The sequence below is a fragment of the Odontesthes bonariensis genome, chromosome 22, assembly GCF_027942865.1.
Source record: "Odontesthes bonariensis isolate fOdoBon6 chromosome 22, fOdoBon6.hap1, whole genome shotgun sequence".
Lineage (NCBI taxonomy): Eukaryota > Metazoa > Chordata > Actinopteri > Atheriniformes > Atherinopsidae > Odontesthes > Odontesthes bonariensis.
Window position 1 is genome coordinate 4953499 of NC_134527.1, and position 22502 is coordinate 4976000.

At 37.8% G+C, this 22502-nt stretch overlaps 1 protein-coding gene across 3 annotated transcripts; it reads left to right on the forward strand.

Moving 5' to 3' along the window:
- Positions 1 to 299: 299 nt before the first annotated feature.
- pip5k1ba (phosphatidylinositol-4-phosphate 5-kinase, type I, beta a) lies at positions 300 to 19980 on the forward strand. Of its 3 annotated transcripts, XM_075455926.1 has the most exons (16): positions 300 to 438; positions 3607 to 3684; positions 3896 to 4132; positions 5591 to 5721; positions 6574 to 6691; positions 6825 to 6977; positions 7897 to 8193; positions 10719 to 10903; positions 11335 to 11415; positions 13465 to 13513; positions 13599 to 13683; positions 13780 to 13917; positions 14009 to 14099; positions 14849 to 14945; positions 17455 to 17526; positions 18774 to 19980. In XM_075455926.1, exons 3-16 carry the CDS (start codon positions 4061 to 4063, stop codon positions 18774 to 18776), a joined length of 1572 nt encoding a protein of 523 aa, XP_075312041.1. In that variant the 5' UTR covers positions 300 to 438; positions 3607 to 3684; positions 3896 to 4060; the 3' UTR covers positions 18777 to 19980. The 3 variants fall into 3 exon arrangements, with proteins under 3 accessions (XP_075312041.1, XP_075312040.1, XP_075312042.1); XM_075455925.1 differs by lacking the exon at positions 3607 to 3684; XM_075455927.1 differs by lacking the exons at positions 3607 to 3684; positions 17455 to 17526.
- The last annotated feature ends 2522 nt before the right edge of the window (positions 19981 to 22502 follow it).

Sequence of the window (22502 nt, forward strand, 5' to 3'; positions counted from 1 at the left end):
TTTTATTTGTTGTTTTTTTTAACTTATTTTTGGAGGGGCATTTTTTTCCAGTGTGTGCTGTTCAGGACATAGGAAATTGTCATTTTCTTAAGTGCTATTTCTGCAACCAGGATCATTGTTGAAGGCCGTTCACACTGCTGTACGTCATGTGTTTGACAGGCTCTGCTGTTGATAACAGTGTTTTTCCACACAATGCTGTGTGCAGTAGAGCAACTTCAACTCAGAGAGTGACTCACGTCGCTGCTGAGGATAAACACAACAGGTAGGCGGAGAAAGGCATGCAGAGGGAGAGAGAGAGAGAGAGGGGAAGTGGTGAGGATGCTCTACGGACGTCACTGCATTACTTTGCTCCTCATTTCACCGCGTTCACACAGCGCTGGTTTCAGTGTTTCACTGACCTGAACTCATCATCGTCTTCACACCACCATGATCTCTAAGGTAAGGACCACCTGTCTGTTCACTCTGTAAAGGCGCCCCAGGCCTTTATTTCTGTCTCTACAGGCAGCTTTTTTTACGGTCCGTTTGTGGGAAGATGAAGTGAAGATGATATCACAAGAGGAAACCAGCTCCACTTCCCCTCAGTCAGAGAAAGAAAGTACAATGTCTGCAACCGGCCTGGAAGGGGCTCGTGTCATTTACATACATGCAAAAAAGAGCTGCAGAGTGCGTGTCGTGCCGAGAGTGTGCAGGTTTAAATATTTACCTTCCTTCACCTGAACCCATCCACTTAAACACTTTGTGTGCAGTACACACCCAGCTCAAAGTAGAGCCGGTTGTTTCAGCCGTATTTTTTAGAAGTTATGAGGCTTTAGTTTGTGGTGTTGTTGAATTCTACCGCATTTACCGGCCTATTGGTAGTGCTAACGTTGTTATTTAGTTTCCAGAGAGAGTGACAGAGTCATTCATGACTCCTCCAGAGGCGTTTAAGTTGATCTTTGCTAAATATTTTTGACAAAAAGCAACACAGTCACTTCTGAATAGCAAAAACTATGTGGTGAAAAGTGTTGATATAGTCCAAATGACAGAAAAGTGACACTGAATCAACACTATACTGTGATAAAACTTGCCCACAGAAAAGCGCCCATTGCCTAAATATGTTGTTCAATCAATACCAAGTATCGATTACCATCAGCAAAGCTTATCGAACCTCAATCAGAGACAGAGCCTTCATCATAGCTTCAACACTTCTGCCGGATGAAACTAACTTTAAAGGCAAGGCAAGTTTATCTGTACAGCACAATTCAACAACAAGGTGATTCAAAGTGCTTTACAGATACATTAAAACAGTAGAAATAAAAAGCATGATTTAAATTTCAAACAAAAAGAAAGAAATAAGAACAATAGATAAAATCAGTAATTAAAATGTGATTAAGTTTTGAGCTTTATTCAAACGCAACTGAAAATAGCTGAAAAGGGATAGTTCGCCTCTTTTGACATGAAGCTGTGTGACATCCCATATCAGCAACATCATTTATGAACATTTTCTTACCCCCTGCTGCGTCCTGTGAGCCGAGTTCCAGCCTCGTTTAGGCGTTGATGAAAGTAGTCCGGCCAACAACAAAATTGTTCTCCGGGAAAATGTCAGACCTCATAATCGCTTGGCACTATTTTCTCTCCCTTCGTATCACTGCCTGCTGTGCAGACCGAAGTGCAGACCGAGCAGTCCCCTGCTTCCGAGCAGCAAACACCGTAACAGGTGCGGCTGTCGGCAGGCGGCAGCAGGCAGTGATACGAAGGGAGAGAAAATAGGGCCAAGAGATTGTGAGGTCTGACTTTTTCTTGGAGAACGATTTTGTTGTTGGCCGGACTACTTTCGTCAACGCCAAAACGAGGCTGGAACTTGGCTCAGGGGGTAAGAAGATGTTCATAAATGATGTTGCTGATATGGGATGTCATACAGCTTCATGTCAAAAGAGGCGAACTATCCCTTTAAAGTATCACATTAGAAAAGGTTCTTGAAAAGGTTTAAATTGGAAAAAACATGATACTGAAATAACTAATGATATCATTTCGTCCTTTTCCTGGATTCCTGCCCCGTCTGTTACGCACAAAACAAGATGTCCTCCTGGACGTTGTGTCGTCCTTTCTGAATATAAACGTCTCACTAGTGAGAGTTTTGGTGACATTATGTAGGTTTGGTCAGCCTGAACTCAAGATAAAAACTACAATAGAGGTGAGAATAAACCCTCCTTACTGAGACAACTTAAGAGGTTATTGTTGCTTTCCTTGGAATTGACTCATCATTCTTACATATTATCAAGATTTCAACACATAAATGTACAAATATGAGCTTACGGTTGTGAGAATATGCGGAAAAACCCTTCAGTTTCAGTTTTAACATGGTCGACCAAACCAAACAACACACAGACTTCTCTTAATTATAACATTAGTTGTGAATCGGTGAGCAACGAATCTCTTAAACCAAACACAAAAACAAAGTAATGCACATTAATCATCTAATTTTTTTGCATGTAGTTGATCTTTTTCACTACTCTAACCACTCGATCATTCTTTGGAAAAGACTAAGCTTCAGCTTTGTCACTTAATGTCTTTAGCCTCTTGTTCAAATGTGCAAACATCCTGCAAGCTGCAAGACAGATCCCTGAAAACAAGGTTTATCTTCATGACCCCCTATAACCCATTTTCATTCTCTTCGAGCCAGACCACAGCACCACATCCTGGAGAAGGCCTTAAAATAAACCGGCGTTTGTCTCACCATCTGTCCTACTTTTTTGCAAGTTTGCTCATGACATGCAAGATGTCTCAGAAGGCAAAATAACATTCCCACGATGTCTTCATAAAAAAAAAAATGGCCACATTTGCTTGTCTGTATGGGCGGTTGAGGCAGAATTCTCTATTTGCTTTGGATGCCATCTTAATATTGGGGGCAAAGTTGTTCTGTTGGACTGTGATTCGCATAGTTTTCACATTTTAAACGAACAATTCAGGAACAGAATTGATCTATTTGTGAACCTTCCCCAAGAGGACACCCAGATCAAATCACCAAAATGTCCCCATATTGTAGCATCACTCTAATTTATGATAAAGTATGAAGATATTTCATGCTGAATACTGAATTAAAGACAACTTTCGGTGCAATCTGTTGGTTTCCTTAGCTAGGAAATTGATTTTGAATTGGCTCTATATGAATGAATTTGATTATTTTATAAATAATTATGATTACAATGAATTGAATTCCAATTGGCTTGAATTGGACTTTATTATCTAAGTGCCTTGAGATGACATTTGTTGTATTTGGCGCTATATAAATAAAAATTAATTGAATTTAATTGAATTGAATCTATAACGTATGCACATCTATATTTTTTACCAAAGGGACTGTACTTTAGTGGACTTAAATGACCTCCCATTGAGGCCTCTGGGGAGATAATGCACTCTCTGGAATTGCCACTTAATGCTCCTAAAAATGTGGACAAGGGGGTAAACTTTTCAGTTTGACGAATAAGCCTTGTTTTGTGTAAGGTTTCATTTTGATAAAAAACACCATCCCCCTCCTGGGAAATTGGGGCTTTAAGTACGAATGCATCGTGCTTTGTTATGAAAGAGGGGGATTTGGTATGTAATTTTACAATCCTTCTTAATTAGGATCAAGGATTGTTGTGGGGTTAAAGACCCACATAAACACAAGGGACCTCAGAACTGAGCAGCAGCTTGAAGAGAAAGGTCTGTACATGTCCAGGCTCTACTGCATGTTTTTTTTACTTACAGATTACAGATTACTTTTAGTTTTCTAAGAGTGGAGACGATTGTTAAAAGCATAGACCTGCTAGAGCAGCACGAGCATTTTATTTCAGCCGCTGGTATGTGTTTTGCATCGACATTCATGCAAATGTGACACATTGTGTAACTCCTGTTCTCTATACCAAACCTACAGGAGCAGCGGGCCTGGGAAATGCAGTTTCTGTAAAGGTCATTAACGGTACATCACTGCGCCTATCTATTCATCACCGAGGGGAGAAAAAAAGGAACTCAGTCATCCTCAAAGTTGGAGGAAGGATAGCCGAGCTTCCCTCTCGTCAAGTTCTCTCAGGCCAAAACGATGTCAACAGCTACTGCCGACAGTGGAGGAAGAGGAACCAAAACCTCCAGAGTGTCAAAGGATCACAAAAAGGTTGGTGGTCGTCACTATCCATCATCGCAATCTTTCAAAATAAGCAAAATCCACTTCTACATAATCATTACTCATATCGAAAGGGAAAATGATTCCATTTAACTGTCGACAGTTATCAGTCCCATAAAACTGCTCATTTTAAAATGTTATTTAATTCAATATTACAAAGGGGAAGCTTTTTTCCCGTGTCTTGTGTATTTGAGCCCTTTATTTAATGGCCAAGTTAAAGGTCTCAGGGACCCAGGGGTTGTCGCGAATCCAAAAAAAGAAAATAAGGCATAAAGTGAGCATTTAACTTCCATTAAATAAAGAGCAACGTTATGATTACAGACAAGTGCATCTACCGGGGCAGCTGTAGTATATATCAGCTGTTTGGTGATGGAAGGAACAGAGGTGGTAAACAAAGTAAAAAGATGGCTTCATGGCTTCACAACATGGTATTACAGGGTGAAAGCACCCTGTAATACCCTGAATGTGTGTTGAAATCATCTCAGAAACAAAGAAAGCGACAAGTTTTGCCTGCATAAACAACACTGTGTTAAGACGTCATGCTTATTTCACATGTTTGTTACAGAGATGAGTCCTGCCCCATTTTTATTTCTTTTAAAGTTTCCAGGTGATGTTGAGGCACCCAAACCATAGACCCTGAACCTGCTTTGGTGCCTCATTCTAACCCATTTTTACAGCTTAATTCATGAAGCAAAAGTCGGCCTTTTGGTTAAGTTTTGAACTCATTCCAAATGTCCACCAAAAAAATGTGTTTTGTTTGGTTTTTATATTTCCTCATTTGATTCATTGTCATTTGAATTTGAGTTACCAACATGTAATCTGATGCTGAGGTTGTGCTTATTGCATGCACTGGATTTCTGTGAGGTCGGGTTAAATTCAGTGCTCGGCGTAGCCTACAGATCTGCTAGCATGGTCACAGATATAACAAACTTTATGGGGATAGGACATATGTTTACATATCTTTTCAAACCTGTTCCCTAAAAACCATATAAAGTTAGGAACAAGTACTTAAAAACATGAACAATAACTTTTACCTTTACAAATATGCTTTACTTGCAGCAGGACAGCTAGCTAGCTAGCTGAACCGTCCTAGCTAGCTAGCTAGCTGTCCTGCTTGTCTGTTAGCACACTTTTTATGTGTCTATTGAAATGGTAGCAGCTCTACGAGGGTGTACCCTGAGAAAAGTTAGCAAAACATCTTAGTTAACATGCTGGCGCAGAAGGCCAACGTCGCTTCTGAACATATTTGCATGCTAATTAGCGCTAAACACAAAGTACAGCTTAAGGGATCAACAAAGTACCTCCACTTTACACTGAGGGGAGCTCACTAAACTTGAGATATTTATTGATCTGTACTGAAATGGCAGGTATGGCTAAAGCTAATTTAAAAAGCCACGGAAGAACTCATTCTTTTCTGATTTTTTTCTTTTCAACACGTATGTCTGGTAGCCCACAGCTGCTGCCCTGAAAGGTGCCATCCAACTTGGAATCGGTTACGCTGTGGGAAACCTCAGCTCCAAACCAGACAGGGATGTTCTCATGCAGGACTTCTCTGTGGTGGAAAGTGTCTTCCTGCCCAGGTACACACTCATTTACAAACAACTTTATGCACAGTGAATAAAAGGCAAACTGTTAGGGACCCATTCAAGCAAGTAGTAAAGTGTGTAAAGTTCCATTTACTTCTAGTTGTAGCCTATGGATCCAGTGAGGTGCAACATGTCTTAAACACATACAATTCACATTAACCTTAGCGGTTTTTCCTTTGTTATTTGTGAACCGTAGATCCCAGATTGGCCTCATTCGACTGAATATTTGTTCTATGATCCAAGTAATTGAACAATGTGCACTTGTGAAGCAGTAGAAAATCGCATACTTCAGCAAAAGTTGTAGCAGGAGCAAGGTTTTGTGTTTTTATGCCTCGATGTTTTCTACTCTGTCCTGTCTCTTATATACACTGGAAAAAATCAAAGTCTTACCAAGTATATTTGTCTCATTTCTAGTCAAAATATCTCATTACACTTAATATGAGACACAACTGCCTAACAAGTGCTATTTCAGCCAGATATAGGGACTTGTTTGAAGACAATACATCTGGAATATCTTATTAAATGAAAAAGTCTTGAAAACAAATTGTTTTAAGTCACATTTCATATGAAACAAGCTTTTTTGGACATTTGAAGAGGTTTTTAAGCTAATTTCAAGATCACTTTCATCTCAAAAGTCCCAAATATCACATTTTATTTCAAGAAATCTTGACAAGCCGATTTTCACTAGTTCCATTGGCAGATTTTTTTGTTTATTTCAAGCAAAAACGTCTTTTATTTGTTGTTTTTCTTACTTATTTTTGGTGGGGCATTTTTTTTTCCAGTGTATTAAAAAGGTATTAAACAACTACACTTCTAAACTAATTTAACATTTTGTATGTTTTCCAGTGAGGGCAGCAACATGACTCCAGCACATCATTTTCCAGATTTCCGACTGAAAACGTACGCCCCGCTGGCTTTTCGCTACTTCAGAGAGCTCTTTGGCATCAAACCGGATGATTATTTGGTGAGAGTGGAGACTGAAACGTGATCAAAACTACACTATCACTCTAATTCAGCACCGTATGCTGTAAGTTTCAACCGATTTGGTAGCAAAATTGTTGTTTTGCTGAGACTTGTGGCATCAATTTGAATTTCAGTACTCCATCTGCAATGAGCCACTGATCGAGCTGTCCAACTCTGGCGCCAGCAGTTCCTGGTTCTACCTTACCAGCGACGACGAGTTCATCATCAAGACGGTGCAGCATAAGGAGGCTGAGTTCTTACAGAAACTGCTTCCTGGTTACTACATGGTGAGTTGCTTTTGCAAGCATTTCCTGCAGTAACCTTGCAAAGCTTTCACTTTACGTCGAACTGGCTGGTTATGACATTTGCGCAGCTTCTGTGGTGAAAAAGCACACAGTTTCGACATGTCATTCGAGCTGGGAGCTATTCCTGTTTCTCTTTAGTATTATTATTCCGCCCGTTTTCGGCACCTAACTACTCCTGCATACTTTCAGATATTTCTACAAATTTGGTATCAAAACGTTCAGCTCTTTCAGCAGATTCCTGCTATGATTTTTGGTGTTTTTAACTTTTACATTTTTTAAGATATTCAACTTTTATTCAAATTTTCTCGTCATTCAAATGAATGGAAACTCCTCTTTCCAACCTAACTATTTCTGCATGCTTTCAGCTAGAGACACCATTCAAACTTTAAATGGGTCACAAAACATTCAGCTATTACTAATTGTTTCAGCTTTTTCAAAACTTCAGCCAATTTTGAAATATGACAGTTTCAAAAACATGAACATTTTGCTCCTTCTTGATTTTTATGAATGAGCACACAGTTGAGTGCGTGCTGATAAGTTTAAAATTTTTCAGTTTGTTCAAACAAATTCCTCTAACTTTCATACAGTTTAACTTAGAGAAACAAATTATACCTTAAAATGTAGGAAAATTCGTCCTCTTTCAGCCAATGTAACTACTAAACAGTTCACATTTACAGAATTTCAGCTATGAGCCTTGAACCGAGATCAACCTCTCAAATTCTCTGACTAACTCCAATGTTGAGTTTGGTAGTACACAAAAATCCCAAAATTCACTCAACCAATACCTTAGAAACAGTTTTTACTGCTAAAAATGAACTATTTTCAGCTTTTTTTTAGCATGGTCAGCTATCCCCATTCAGCTCATAAGCGTTCAAATGTCTCCATCCTCTCGTCATTGCAGAATCTGAACCAGAACCCAAGGACGTTGCTCCCCAAGTTTTACGGTCTTTACTGCATCCAGTGCGGCGGTGTCACGGTTCGCGTGGTGGTGATGAACAACGTGCTGCCACGGGCCATGAAGATGCACTACAAGTACGACCTGAAGGGTTCCTCGTACAAACGTCGGGCCTCACGCAAAGAGCGCTCCAAGTCCTCGCCCACCTTCAAAGACCTGGACTTCCAGGAGATGCACGAGGGGCTGTACTTGGACCCGGACACTTACAACGCCATGATGAAGACCCTCCAGAGGGACTGCCGGGCACGTTTGCTTTATGATCTTTTATATAGAGCACAGTAGGCCATACACTGGAAAAAATCCAAGTCTTACCAAGTATATTTATCTCATTTCTAGTCAAAATATCTCATTACACTTAAAGGGATAATTCGGAGTAAAATGCACTTTAGGTCAATTTACGGGATGTTGGGAGTACATACGTTGAGTTGACATCAAAATCATTTAATTCTGATGTGTTTTGAGAATTTTGATTTGACCGTTTTCAGCCAAAAGTCGTTAGCCTGGAGGAGAGTGGGGCATATGGTATCGCCACTACAAAACGCTATTTTTACACCTCTTCTACAGCTCCAAACAACATAACACTTACGTGGTAGTGAGTAGAGGGTCCCTAAAGCCAAACCGAAGTGTCCCGAGGTCTTCATGTGGTCGGATAGAGAGTCCAGAATGAATTTAATCAAACCAGTATCTTTCCGGAAATACTCCTGCTGCAGCTGACATCTTCAGCGTGAAGTCCGTATAGTAGAGCCGAGTGTGGAGTAACACGCTCTGGAAATTCACAATTTTGTTGCCGTTTTTTTTTTACAAACATAGTCCAGTATTTCATTACACAACATATGTACTCCCAACATCCCGTAAATTGACCTAAAGTGCATTTTACTCCGGATTATCCCTTTAATATAAGACACAACTGCCTAATAAGTACTATTTCAGCCAGATATAGGGACTTTTTTGAAGACAATACATCTGGAAAATCTTTTTAAGTGAAAAAGTCTTGAAAACAAATTGTTTTGAGTCGGAATTAAGATGAAACAAGCTTTTTTTGACATTTGAAGAGGTTTTTAAGCTAATTTCAAGATCACTTTTAACTCAAAAGTCCTAAATATCACATCTTATTTCAAGAAATCTGGACAAGCCGATTTTCACTAGTTCCTTTGGCAGATTTATTTTGCTTATTTCAAGCAAAAACGTCTCGTATTTGTTGGTTTTCTTACTTATTTTTGGAGGGGCATTTTTTCCAGTGTAATATATAGCATTAGATTAGATTGTGTGTGTAAACATTTCTGCATAAGAGTTAATCCTTTTCTCCCTTTTCTTATTCAATTCAATTCATTTTTATTTATATAGCGCCAAATACAACAAATGTCATCTCAAGGTACTTAAATAATAAAGTCTAATTCAAGCCAATTGGAATTCAATTCATTGTAATCATAATTATTTATAAAATAATTCAATTCAATCATATAGAGCCAATTCAAAAACAATTTCCCAGCTAAGGAAACCAACAGATTGCACCGAAACTCGTCTTCAGTCCAATCTCCCGTCCTGAGCGAGCCTTATCTGTTGTGATGGACCAAAGCTTTGGTAAAAAAGTACATTTTGGTCCCAAAAGTCACCAGGATTCATACATGTGACCCAAGATTGTCGACAGCAATTTAAAAAACTTTTTTTTTTGTGCCCAGAATACAGTGACATTGGTCTTATTTAAGAAGTTCGACATGGTAATGTTTCGAGTGTCCAGATGTTTATTTTCATTATCAATTCCTTTTCGGTTGCTTTTATAATGCACTAAAAGTTCCCCAGGCCCAGTACAGCACGACATTGAGTTCCAATAGTAATCTCTTGGTTGTCCAATCAACTTATCATTCCAGCACTAAGACCCCTCACAACAGTGGGGTTTAACTCTTTGCTCATTGCTGAGTTAAGCCGATGATCAGCGCACAATTCTTCACTTTGATAACATTACGCAACCACAGCGCCCCAGAACGCTGAGCCGGACCCTTCCCTTTCCATCTCTCGGGGTTTGGGTGACCACATCAGTGCCTGTTATTTCATTAGCCAACAACAGTGGCCGCTTGATGAGGGATAAGCCGCCGGCGTGGCGAAGCACCTGACAAACGATTGGCCGCACTTTTGAGAACAAACTGGGTGAAATGCTCTTACTGGGCTTGCTGCGTGCAACCTCAGCGCACGTGTGTGTGTGTGTGTGTGTTGGGTAACCCAATGCATATTAAGAGTCTTTGTCTACAGCACTTATTTCATGATATCGGTGTTTGTTTGGAGGGATTGAGGCTTATAGTGTTCAGTCCATTTGGTTTGCAAAAACATTTCCGACCTCTTTAAGCTGTGGAACCAGCTCAGAGGTTTGAAAGGTCATTGCAACTTTTATTTAAATAAGAAATGCAGCTGTAGGCTTAATGTTGAATTATGTGTTGTAGCTTTTATTAGATAGTCAAATGCTGAGTCAAAGAACAAGTTATGGATGTTTAAAACACGTACAGAATTAGATGGAATAGCACTTTATCCAATCCAATCCAATTTTATTTATAAAGCACTTTACAACAACCTCAGTTGACCAAAGTGCTGTACAGAAAAATAAAAACCAAAAATTAAAAGAATAAAATACAAGATAAATAAATAGATAGATAAATAAATAAAATACACTTTATATAACATGTGTAAAGCTCCCTTTCTTTTCTAAATTGACCTTTCAGTTCCAGTTCATTCAGTTCAACTTTGGTTGCTTATGTTTGGTATTTGTCTCCCATCAGGTCCTGGAGAGCTTTAAGATCATGGACTACAGTCTCCTGCTGGGGATCCATGTGTCAGATAGGAAGCTTCTGGGCAGAGGAAGCAGATGTGACAGCAAGAGAGGACAGAAGGTCCTTTACTCCACCGCCCTGGAGTCCATCCAGGGGAACGTGAAGGACCCAGACCCGGTGGCTGACGACGACACGTAAGGAAACGGGCGCAGACTCTTTCACAGACTCATGGGAATGACATACTGCCCAGTCAAATACGGTCATGGTTTTTTATTTATTTATTTATTTATTTATTTATTTATTTATTTATTTATTTATTTATTTGTTTGTTTGTTTGTTTGTTTAGTAATTTTATTATTTTTATTATTATTATTATTATTATTATTATTATTAGTTAGTAGTAGTATTTTTTACTAGAATTGGTATTATTATTGTTCTTGTTAATACGATCATTGTAAATATTTCAAAAAATGTTGAGCTACTTGACTAATTTGAATTTCCCCCATTGGGGGAAGAATAAAGTATTTTTCTATTTCTATTCTATACTATCATCTGTGTTAAATGTGCCACAGCTTTGGGCAGCAGGAGCAAATTAAATGGACATTTCAATGAATTCTTCTTGTAGATTCGGAGGAATTCCTGCCAAACACAAGGATGAGAACCTGCTCATCTTCTTAGGAATCATCGACATCCTTCAGTCTTACAGGTGAGCTCACAGAACACAAACAGGAGTTTTCTGCCTGTGTGTTTTGATCTTTAAATATTATGTAATAACACTCAATGTTATTGTTTGGCCACTAGTTAGTGAGGAATGAGACTGAGGTAAACACGTGCTTATCACCAGTGTGTCATAACATATTGTTCTGTGGCCATGAGATAGTCGTCAAGTCGAGTCAGGGTTATTTGTAGCACATTTCATGCACAAAACAATTCAAAGTGCTTTGAATAAAATAAAAGCATTGCAGCAGGGAGTGGAAGAAGCATTACAAATACATAAGAGAAAGAAATAAAATAATTAAAATAATTAAAAGATAAAGATAAGTTAGATAAATTCAAAGTTATCGTGCAGATTTCATGCATAGACACATGAGAACAGAAATGTTTTTAACCTGGATTTAAAAATGTCTCCATTTGGTGAAAGTTTAATCTCCACTGGCAGTTTGTTCCACTTGTTCGCAGCATAGCAGCTAAATGCTGCTTCTCCATGTTTAGTCTGGACTCTGGACTGGACCAGCTGACCTGAGTCCTTGGATCTAAAAGCTCTGCTGGCTTTATATTCTCTGAACACATCACAGGCTGTAAACCATCAGCAGGCTTTTAAAATCTATTCTGTGACTGACTGGAAGCCAGAGTAAAGATTTTAAGATAATAATGTGTGAGAATTTGATCACTAAACTGGTCACACAATGCAAAATCTCATGTCATTCAATGCTGGCCCAGCTGGAAATGTGGATACACTTTATTTAATCTAATTTTATTTTGATAATGGAATGAATTTTAAACCCAATAGAGTCACAGAAACTGTGAGATGACAAACATGTTACATTTAATGACATAATTACATAATTTTTTCCAAAGCTAATCCAAGCAACATCTTCTCAAAACTGGATTAACACACCCAGATAATGTGGTTGGGGTTCAGTCACGTTTAGGGCTGGGCGAGTTAACTCGTTATTATCGCGTTAACTCGCTAATTATTTAAAGCCGATAAATATTTTATCGCGCATTAACGCAGGTTTTAATATTTATTTTATTTAGTAAAAGTCTGTTGCTCACAGGCTTTTATTCTGTAAAAGTCTGTTGCTGTCTGCTGTGGAACAGGAAAAGAAAGTATCGGCGGATCCACCAAACATGGAGAAGGGTACGGAACTTTTACTCGGCCATTTTCATTTTAAAGTTCTTCCAGACGGCGGAGTCGACAGAACCAAAGTCATCTGTAAACACTGCCAAGTTGAATTGTCTTCTCAGCGTAGTAGTTCCAGTCTAAAATATCACTTAAAGGCAAAACACACAACTGATAGCAGCAAGTCATTCAAGGAAACAGACAGTGGAGCGAGGCTTCTACATAAAAACTACAGAAAGATGCTGATGTTAAAAGTGTGTTTGCACAACAAATGTTATGGCACTTTCATTCATATGGCAGCACATTTAAAATAAAGCTAAATGCTAAAAGCTATACACTACTTTTGGATTAATGTTTGGATTTTGCGTACAAATGCGATTAATCGTGATTAATCAGGGTAATCATGTGATTAATTGCCCAGCCCCAGTCACGTTTGCATGTATACGCTCAACTAGATTCAGATGGGTCGAGGCGCTTAGCACACGTTCTAAAATTCCAACTTTTTGCATCTTGTAAAAAAGGTAAAGCTGTTATTAGTTAGTATTATAAGTGTGTTGATTGCATATTGATGCTATCTCTCGTTCTGTTGCTTCTGTCAGTCAAACACGTCAGAAACTGGGACTGAAAAGCAGCCCATTGAGACCACCTGTCTAATTTTATTATTACCGATTAATTAACTTTATTAACTTTAGAGAAAGTTAGAAGCAGCAGAATATCTTGAACGTTTTCTCACTTGATTCCACCTCTTTGCACACATAGCGTGCCAAAGATGGTGGTCCAGGCCTTTTATGTTCCTTTCTGTTACCTGTATTTGGTTCATTTTTGTGTTCACTTTGTCATGTTTAATGATGCATTTATCATTCTAATTCACTCCTAATGGACAATTTGTGGTTTTTTTTCACTTATTCTCAGGTTCATAAAGAAGGTGGAACACTCCTGGAAGGCTCTTGTACACGATGGGGTGTGTGTTTCTTACATTTCCCAGTCACTTGCAGGTTTTTACCTCCGCTGTGATCGTGACTGTTTGTGTGTGTTTGTCGTTTCAGGACACGGTGTCGGTGCACAGGCCCGGATTTTATGCGGACAGATTTCTGAAATTCATGGGCGCCACTGTATTCAAAAAGATGCATCGTGAGCTCATAATCTGACTTCTGCATTCTTCATCCTGCTTTAACGGTCGACTTTTATTTTCAACGCACTCTTTTTTTTCGTTGTGTGCCCGTAAAGCTTTAAGAGGAACGTCTTCGAAGAGGAAGAGGAATTCCCTCCACGCAGGAAAATCGGCTTCTCAGGAGTTTCTGTCCCCACAGAAGGAGAAGAAGGAGGAAAAGAAGGCCCAAAGCATGGACAATCTGGATGGAAACTGTAAGATCAACATGTTTCTTCAAATTGTCTGTGGCATTTTTAAGAAGAGGCTTTCTTTCTTATCTGTGTTTTGGTCTTTTTGTCGCAACAGTTTACAGTTCCTCCAAACATCCAGATCTTCTTCCGAAGTCCGCTCTTTCTTTCGAGTCCACCCAAAATGACGAAAAGGACCCTGAAAACAGGTACTTAAAGTATTCAACCTTAACAGAAAAAATGCCCCTCAAAAAATAAGTAAAAAAAAACAACAAATAAAAGACGTTTTTGCTTGAAATAAGCAAAAAAAATCTGCCAATGGAACTAGTGAAAATCGGCTTGTCAAGATTTCTTGAAATAAAATGTGATATTTAGGACTTTTGAGTTAAAAGTGATCTTGAAATTAGCTTAAAAACCTCTTCAAATGAAAAAAAACAGCTTGTTTCATGTGAAATATGACTCAAAACAAGATGTTTTCAAGACTTTTTTATCACTTAACAAGATATTCAAGATGTATTGTATTAAAACAAGTCCCTATATCTGGCTGAAATAGAACTTGTTAGGCAATTGTGTCTTATATTAAGTGTAATGAGATACTCAATGAGAAAAATATACTTGGTAAGATTTTGATTTTTTTCCAGCGTAGCTATTACAGAATAGAAAATAGTTTGGTTATAAGATGCATGTACAGTCAAGATTAAAATGAAATGAATCCATAGCCTTGGAAGCAGCTCAGCAGTGTTATAAGCGGAGGCCGTATGATTCTGACATGCAGATATCAACAGGTTTAATGACCGTGATATCTGAAAACGGTCATTAGAGTCACCAGTAGATGTCGGTCTTCAGGGAAACTTTCCATATCATCATAAAATAGACATACAAGCAGTGAACATATACTGAATGTGTTCATTGAGTGTACAAAGGTAAAAAAATGTTCATTAGTGTTTTTACGTTGCAGTGAAGACCGACGTGCCTCCAGCTCAACGATCGCTCTGGATGATCCTCTGCAGCCCCTCAGCAGAAGCCAGTCGGACTCTGAGCTGGATGTCTACTTGGTACGATAAATGTTTTATTTCAATAGTCTTGAAGGGTCTTCGTAGATACATAACATATATAATTATTTATCCTATCATAAACACTATCTTACATAATCCAACAATCAGAGTCCTGCTGACCAGTACAGGGACAGGCAAATTTAGACTTGAGTTTAATGGTCTTTTACAGTGACAATGTAGTGAAAAAATCCCTTAATTTGATTCTTCTAACACAATGCAGCATTTTTATGATGTTACATGATCAAAATAAAAATGTGTTAGATTAAAGCTGGGTTTTTAAACATCTTAGTCGAACTGAAATGATAATAAATCTAGTTTTCCAGTGAGGCTCGCACAGCCAGATATCTGGGCTGGAAGCGTTGCACGTATTTGTTCACTTGGACCAAAACTGACATAAGTGTTTCGGACATGCTCCACATTTCCCTTTCTGGGCTTTGACCTGGAAGTAACAGAACTAGCTGGTATGTAGAAGTAAAACAAGAACAGAGACAACAGAGATGCACAAATGTTACAGTTAAGTTCATGGCTCGACATGCGACTGATTTCCCCCAAGTTAAATAAGCTATTTTAAGGTTTATCAATATTTCAAATTAAATATACTATATTTTGTAAAATGGCGTCATATTAGAACCGTAGTCTTAGGAAATAACACACTTTTTATGTTTTGTTTCCCCCTAGTTTATTAGATATTCAGCTACAGCCAGTAGCTCAGTTGCTTAGCATGTTAGCATGATAAGTTCTAGTAAATAAGCTATTTTAAGGCTTATCAATATTTCAAATTAAATATACTATATTTTGTAAAATGGCGTCATATTAGAACCGTAGTCTTAGGAAATAACACACTTTTTATGTTTTGTTTCCCCCTAGTTTACTAGATATTCAGCTACAGCCAGTAGCTCAGTTGCTTAGCATGTTAGCATAATAAGTACTAGTAGCATCGCTATCACGGCTCTGTCCAATCCAACAAACAGAGTCTCATCTTTTTTAAACTTGTACAAGTGTGTCTAGCTGTGTGGCACTTTAGGGAGCCTTTGAACTGACACAACCACACAATCAAACAAACAAAATAGAACAAACGAGCAGCTAGCCAAAACTACATAAACACTCATTTTCTAAGCTTTACGAGTGCTGAGTGGAGCTTGTTTCTGTTGTAGCCTATATGTGAGGCTACACTAAGTGTCCACTAGCTGGAACCATAGACTGTTTGGAAGAAGCGGGCATGGCCACCGTCTGTGTGAACTGCATTTTTTTGGTATTTTTGAAACCATACTTGACCATATTTGGAAATGAGGATGGAGGGTTGTTTTTCCAACTTCCCTTTTCAGACCAGTGCCTACACTCCTCTTTCATTTACAGTCTATGGCTGGAGCTTCTCATTTAGGGCGGAGACGTGGGAAAACATGACTGTTCCACACAACTATAACCCTGAAACTAAATGATCAGGTCACCGGTTGTGAGTAAGAGGAAGAAAGATGGTTTTACAAAACAATATTCTACTACGAGGCTTATTGAATGAGCCGATGCACTGGAAAAAATCAAAGTCTTACCAAGTATATTTGTCTCATTTCTAGTCAAAATATCTCATTACACTTAATATAAGACACAACTGCCTAACAAGTACCATTTCAGCCAGATATAGGGACTGGTTTGAAGACAATACATCTGGAATATCTTGTTAAATGAAAAAGTCTTGAAAATAAATAGTTTTGAGTGACACATCATATGAAACAAGCTTTTTTTTTTTTTTTTTTTAAGAGGTTTTTAAGCTAATTTCAAGATCACTTTTATCTCAAAAGTCCTAAATATCACATCTTATTTAAAAAAATCTTGACAAGACGATTTTCACTAGTTCCATTGGCAGATTTTTTGCTTATTTCAAGCAAAAACGTCTTTTATTTGATGTTTTTCTTACTTATTTTTGGAGGGGCATTTTTTCCAGTGTGTTAGGCTTTGTAGCCTCATCTGATATAAAATGCTTGCATCACTTCGTCCTCACTTTGACATGAGCACTGGAAAAAACAACAAATACAAGACGTTTTTGCTTGAAATAAGCAAAAAAATCTGCCAATGGAACTAGTGAAAATCGGCTTGTCAAGATTTCTTGAAATAAGATATTTAGGACTTTTGAGTTAAAAGTGATCTTGAAATTAGCTTAAAAACCTCTTCAAATGAAAAAAAAGCTTGTTTCATGTGAAATATGACTCAAAACAAGATGTTTTCAAGACTTTTTCATTTAACAAGATATTCCAGATGTATTGTCTTCAAACAAGTCCCTATATCTGGCTGAAATATTACTTGTTTGGCAGTTGTGTCTTATATTAAGTGTAATGAGATACTCAATGAGACAAATATACTTGGTAAGATTTAGATTTTTTCCAGTGAGAGCTGACAGACTGTTCTCAGCTTATGCAACCCTTACAGTAAAACTATTATATTCTTCTTAGGAGCACATTTAGGAACATTTTCTCAGGATGAACTCGGGGGTCACTGGGTGTTTCTGCATTTTCAGCCTCACACAGACTCACCCAGGCGACCCAGCTGGAGTCGATCACTCGTTTTGCGTCCAAGTGTCCGTAAAAATGTAAGCAGCAAATGACATCCGTCTGCTTTTCTTTTCATTTTTCCTCATCTTTTTCTGCGGACTGAAAACACTGGGGTTTCCTTCATGGATGATTCAGTGTCGCCTCATCAGAGGATGCTTCATGACAAAAATAGAAACATGTAGACTACATGCAGTGAATCATAAGCATAAGAATCTGCCCTTTAACCATGATGCATTACTATCAATTACAAGCTTCCATCTTCCTTCTTATCACTCACATGCAATTTATCTTATCTTTTTGGAAGTTTCTTGGTTGATGGTGGTGGCCCCGGGGCATCTGGTGATGTTGACACTGTATGACTCAGTCTTTTTCAGTCCTCTCCACCCTCGGTGCCTACATTCGTGACAGGCTGAGAAACTTCCACGAATTCCCTTTTCGGCAGCGCTTCTCTTACATAACCTCAAAATCCTAATTCAGGCTTATATGAAGCCGTTCCTCAGCCCACATTAAGCAATCAGGCTCTGTGGGAAGCCTGCAGATGTCCAAGTTAATCTGATCTAAAATGGGATTCAAAAGCTATAAGGCTGGAAAAGAGGAAAATGTGGGCTCGAATATACACTGAGATGCAGGTGGAGAATAGACAGGTAGTCCAAACATTCAAGAGGAAAATCAAGCTAGATAGATAGATATATACTTTATTGATCCCGAAGAAAATTCAAGCATCCAGTAGCAAGACATAATAAAGCAATAAAAATGTTTATACAATTATAAACACTTTAAAAACAATCTAAGAATTTAAAAAACAGTTTCAAAATATAAAGTGACCAGTGAAGTAAGACGAAAGTGAAATATAAAAGTGACCAGCTATGCAGTAGAGTCATTTTAAAAACAGCAACACCTAGATTTAGGAGCTAAATGTTACAGTAAATATCATTTATCCCCAAAATAATCCACTATAACGCTAAAACACGGTGAGTTTGCTGATGAATATATGATTTGTACAGAAAATATTGGGCACCAGGGGGAGACAGTTCACAGAAATGGGTAAAGAAGAAATATAATTTCTGTTTCTTATTCTTTATTTTCCTATCCTTCTGTGCAGAATGCTAGCCTGGAATTTACAAAAGACAAACAGCCATAATGAGTATTAATCGTGTAAAATCCTCGATGGATTATGAGACTAAGTTCCCTGGGCACAAGAAAATGCTTCTCAAGTCTTAACTAGTTCTTACCATAAGCCTTTGTCCTGTGTTACCTGAAAATAAATATCTTTTTTCTTCTCTAGTGAGAAGCCACCTGCACTCCTGAAGCACAACATGGAGACACGAGGACCTCGAAAACAACACAAGCATGTGACAACCTACAAGCAAGCATCACTCTGTGCCTCTTTTGCCTCCTCTTTTTAAGACAGGCAATGTGCAAAAATCAGGGGAAATCCCATTATTGTTATTAACAGATGGAGCTGCAGTTTGTATTTAAGCGTATTAAGATCACCGAACGACCGTGCTGATGTAAAACACTATGCTTCTTCTACTTCTCACTATTGTTCACTTTGCTGCTAGAAAACATTTGAGTTTCAGGTTTTGTCCTTTTCCTGCTTCCTTTGACTCTTTTACTTTTGTGAATGTTCAAATTTCTTAGTGGCTGGATCCCTGAGGAAGTGAAATGTCTTATCGGACCAAGGAAATAGAATTATTTGCTGTTCTTTTCAAATCAGGTTATATAAAGCAATACTCAGAGATCATTCTGGTTTCAATTATATGTATGAAAATGCATATTGGGCTGCTGTGCATCCCTTTGTAATGTATTTGAATGAGTTGTACTGTATACATTTAGAACATAACATGTTGAAAAAAATCCCAATTTCTACAGCGAATAATGAAATATAATTTCGACTGTGAAGTAATCACAGAAAATTAGGTTATTTTCTGATAATCATTTCCATTATTCTTATTTTTGCTTTCGAGATGTGATATCTTGACATGTTAGCATTTTATCATGCTACGCTAAGATGAACATATCAGACCTAGAGAACATCAGCTTGTTAGCGTAGTTATTTAAAGCATGTTAGCATTTAACTACTGCCTCAGTTTTATTTTGCAATAGGTGCTAATTATCAAATGCTTAAAAAACTTAAGCTAAGACAACTGGCTGTTAGCATGAGATGCTAGCAGCTAACGTTTGCTAATGTAAATAGTTTAGCTCAAAGCACCACTGTGCCTGTAGTACAGCCACGCAGACTTAATGTATGGCTTTTCTTCTTGTTTAAACATGCATAAAAACATATATTCAGAAAATGTTTATGTCAAAATCTGCATCTATTTTCACTTTATATTTCCCGGGACAATATATGAGCATGTGCTAAATCAGATCTGTGTGTGAAATTGTCCCGTATCCTGGGTAAAACAACAAAAAGCCATAAAACGTTGTGTTTGTTATGTCCACATGCTTTGTGATTTCATAGGCCCACATCTGTAAAATAGCTTGTATCTTGGAAATAAATTAATATTTAATATCTTTACATTGATTTTTCCTTTTTTTTCTGCAAACCATCCATTAAACCAAAAGAAGAAAAGCTCAAACGTGACCATTCATCCCGTAGTTTAAAATAAATAAATAAATACATGTGTCAAGTCAGTTGTGCTGGGGAAAAAAGACTCTTCAAGAATATTAGGACATTTATGACCTCTAATAAAAGATTCTAGACTACTAAGGACTAAGAGTTCAGCCAATCTATTCTTCTATTGTGGGTCAAATTTCTTTCCAACAGCAACTTGTTACACAATGTTCAGAGCTTTTTTTTTTTGTTTACCACTCTAAGTTACTGGCCTTTTCAATAGAACAGGTTGAACCAGTCCCACTAGTTTCTTTTAAACCATAAACACACATATGCAACAGCATGAGGAGTAATAATACTATACGTGCATAGGTGGCATCACTGCACAATGAATGTGTTTCTTTGTGTGTCTTTATCCAACCGAACAGGGAAATTAGGTTGTAACAATAGCTTGTGAACAATTGCTTCATAAAGGTCGTAGAGGAAGATATAAACACTGGCCAGCAAAAACATTTTGATGGGGGGGTATCCCTGATGGAGAGGAGTTTTGACAGCATCCTCTTTCCTGCAACTGCATGCAGAATGTCAAGCTCCGCCCCCGGGATGTTGTTGGCCTCCTGAGTCATTTTATTCAGTCTTTTGGTGTCTGAGGCTTTTTGTTTCAGCACAACAGAGAGTAGAAAAATAGAAATCATAGACTCTCAAAACATCCTCGGCGTAGTGCCGAAGATGCCGACGAGCTGGAGCTTTCACAGGAAAGGGAGGCGACTCCGGCCCTTCCTGCACGGGGCCGCAAATTCCTGCTCCAGTTTCCCGTCTAAGTAAACACTCCAGCATTTGTTCTCCTGTATCTTTTCCTCCATCTCTTCCCCAGTGGACCAAGGAGGAGTCCCGAATATCCATAATTAGCTCTATTTGTTGATGTTGAGTTGCAAACTGTCCGTACTGTCCTCCACCCCATCTGAGAACTTCTGCATGTACCACGTTATCGCGTCATAACTGAGCTATTTTATTTTGTGCTCCGACTCAGCATATGTATTTCAAAAAGTTTATTTATTTATTTATCACTTGTGAACCTACTTTAAACAAATCAAAGACTCATATGAAAACATTGTGGTTTGCAGATGTTTTACATGTGATGAAGAAACCGCATGTGAAAGTGACTTTGCATTGGTTGAATCACTATTCTCTCCACATTTATCACAGATAGCCTTATTTAATATCTAAATATCACTTTGTTTTTCATCTTTTTTTTTAAAAATTATCATTTCTTGTTGGTATCACGCAACAGAATGATTTACAACCCTTTTCGGGACACTTGTGGTTCCCAAAATAATTAAAAGATGTTTGAAAAATGTGAAATTCAGCTTTAATAAAGGTTGTGAAAGAAATATATGGAAGTTTTTCTGTGCCATCAGAGTTTGAATACGAATTTCTAAAAAAATCTGTTTCTAAAAAAACATTCAGTGGAAAAAAAATTCAACATCTAAAAATTCAATGGAAAACTTAAAAAAATTCAGTGGAAAAAGAACCAGACTAAAGCAATCGATCCCTGTCTCAATTCATCCAACGGCAGCCAATCAAGCTAATATCAGCTTTTACTCAATTTTACTAACACAAATGGCAAATAAAGCAAACTCACTCACCGAAGCAACATCACCCGCGTTGGTGGACATGGCTGATCTGTCCACTTGATTGGCTGCCGTTGGATGAATTGAGACGGGGATCGATTGCTTCTCCCTGTTTACCCGGATGTTGAGTCTGGTTCTTTTTCCACTGAATTTTTAGATGTTGTATTTTTTTTACACAGATTTTTGTTTTTAGAAATTGATTTTTTATTTTTTACACTGTTGGTTTTTCAAATTCAAAGTCTGATTTTGATGCTTTACAAATTCAACATTAGAAATTCATATTCAAACAAATACCAACAATCCATTTTCATGTTGACGGATAATTCAAAAATAAATCTTATATCATGTAGCTTTGAGGAAGATTAAAGATTTTTTTTTTTTTAAATACAGATTTGTACATAGCAAATGTTTATTCACTATTTTTATTTAATTTATTTTATATTTATTTTATTTTATTCTATTCTATTTGCTTGTTTTTACTACTTTAATTGTTTTCATATCTTTACTGTATGCTGCTGCAACAAAACAATTTCACAAATTGGGATTAATAAAGTATCTATCTATCTATCTATCTATCTATCTATCTATCTATCTATCTATCTATCTATCTATCTATCTATCAGGCTTCACGGAGGGAAATAATACCCAAACAGTACAATACAGTCGCGCGCCCTCATTTACCTTTATTGCTCGTGTCGAAATTTCTTCTTCTTTTTTATTTTTTTATTTCCCTATTGTAAGCCATTTGAGATAGAGGCTGCGTGACTCAGAAGAATGACACCACCAGCCACACCTACAGGCAGTGAGGAGTGAAACTGCAGTGCAG

Bases quoted from the DNA above. Each gene is read 5' to 3' on its own strand.
- pip5k1ba (XM_075455926.1), top strand. From the start codon at position 4,061: ATGTCAACAGCTACTGCCGACAGTGGAGGAAGAGGAACCAAAACCTCC. The intron at 6,978-7,896 runs GTGAGTTGCTTT...TCGTCATTGCAG, and splicing joins TGCTTCCTGGTTACTACATG to AATCTGAACCAGAACCCAAG. The intron at 14,946-17,454 runs GTACGATAAATG...CTGCATTTTCAG, and splicing joins CTGAGCTGGATGTCTACTTG to CCTCACACAGACTCACCCAG.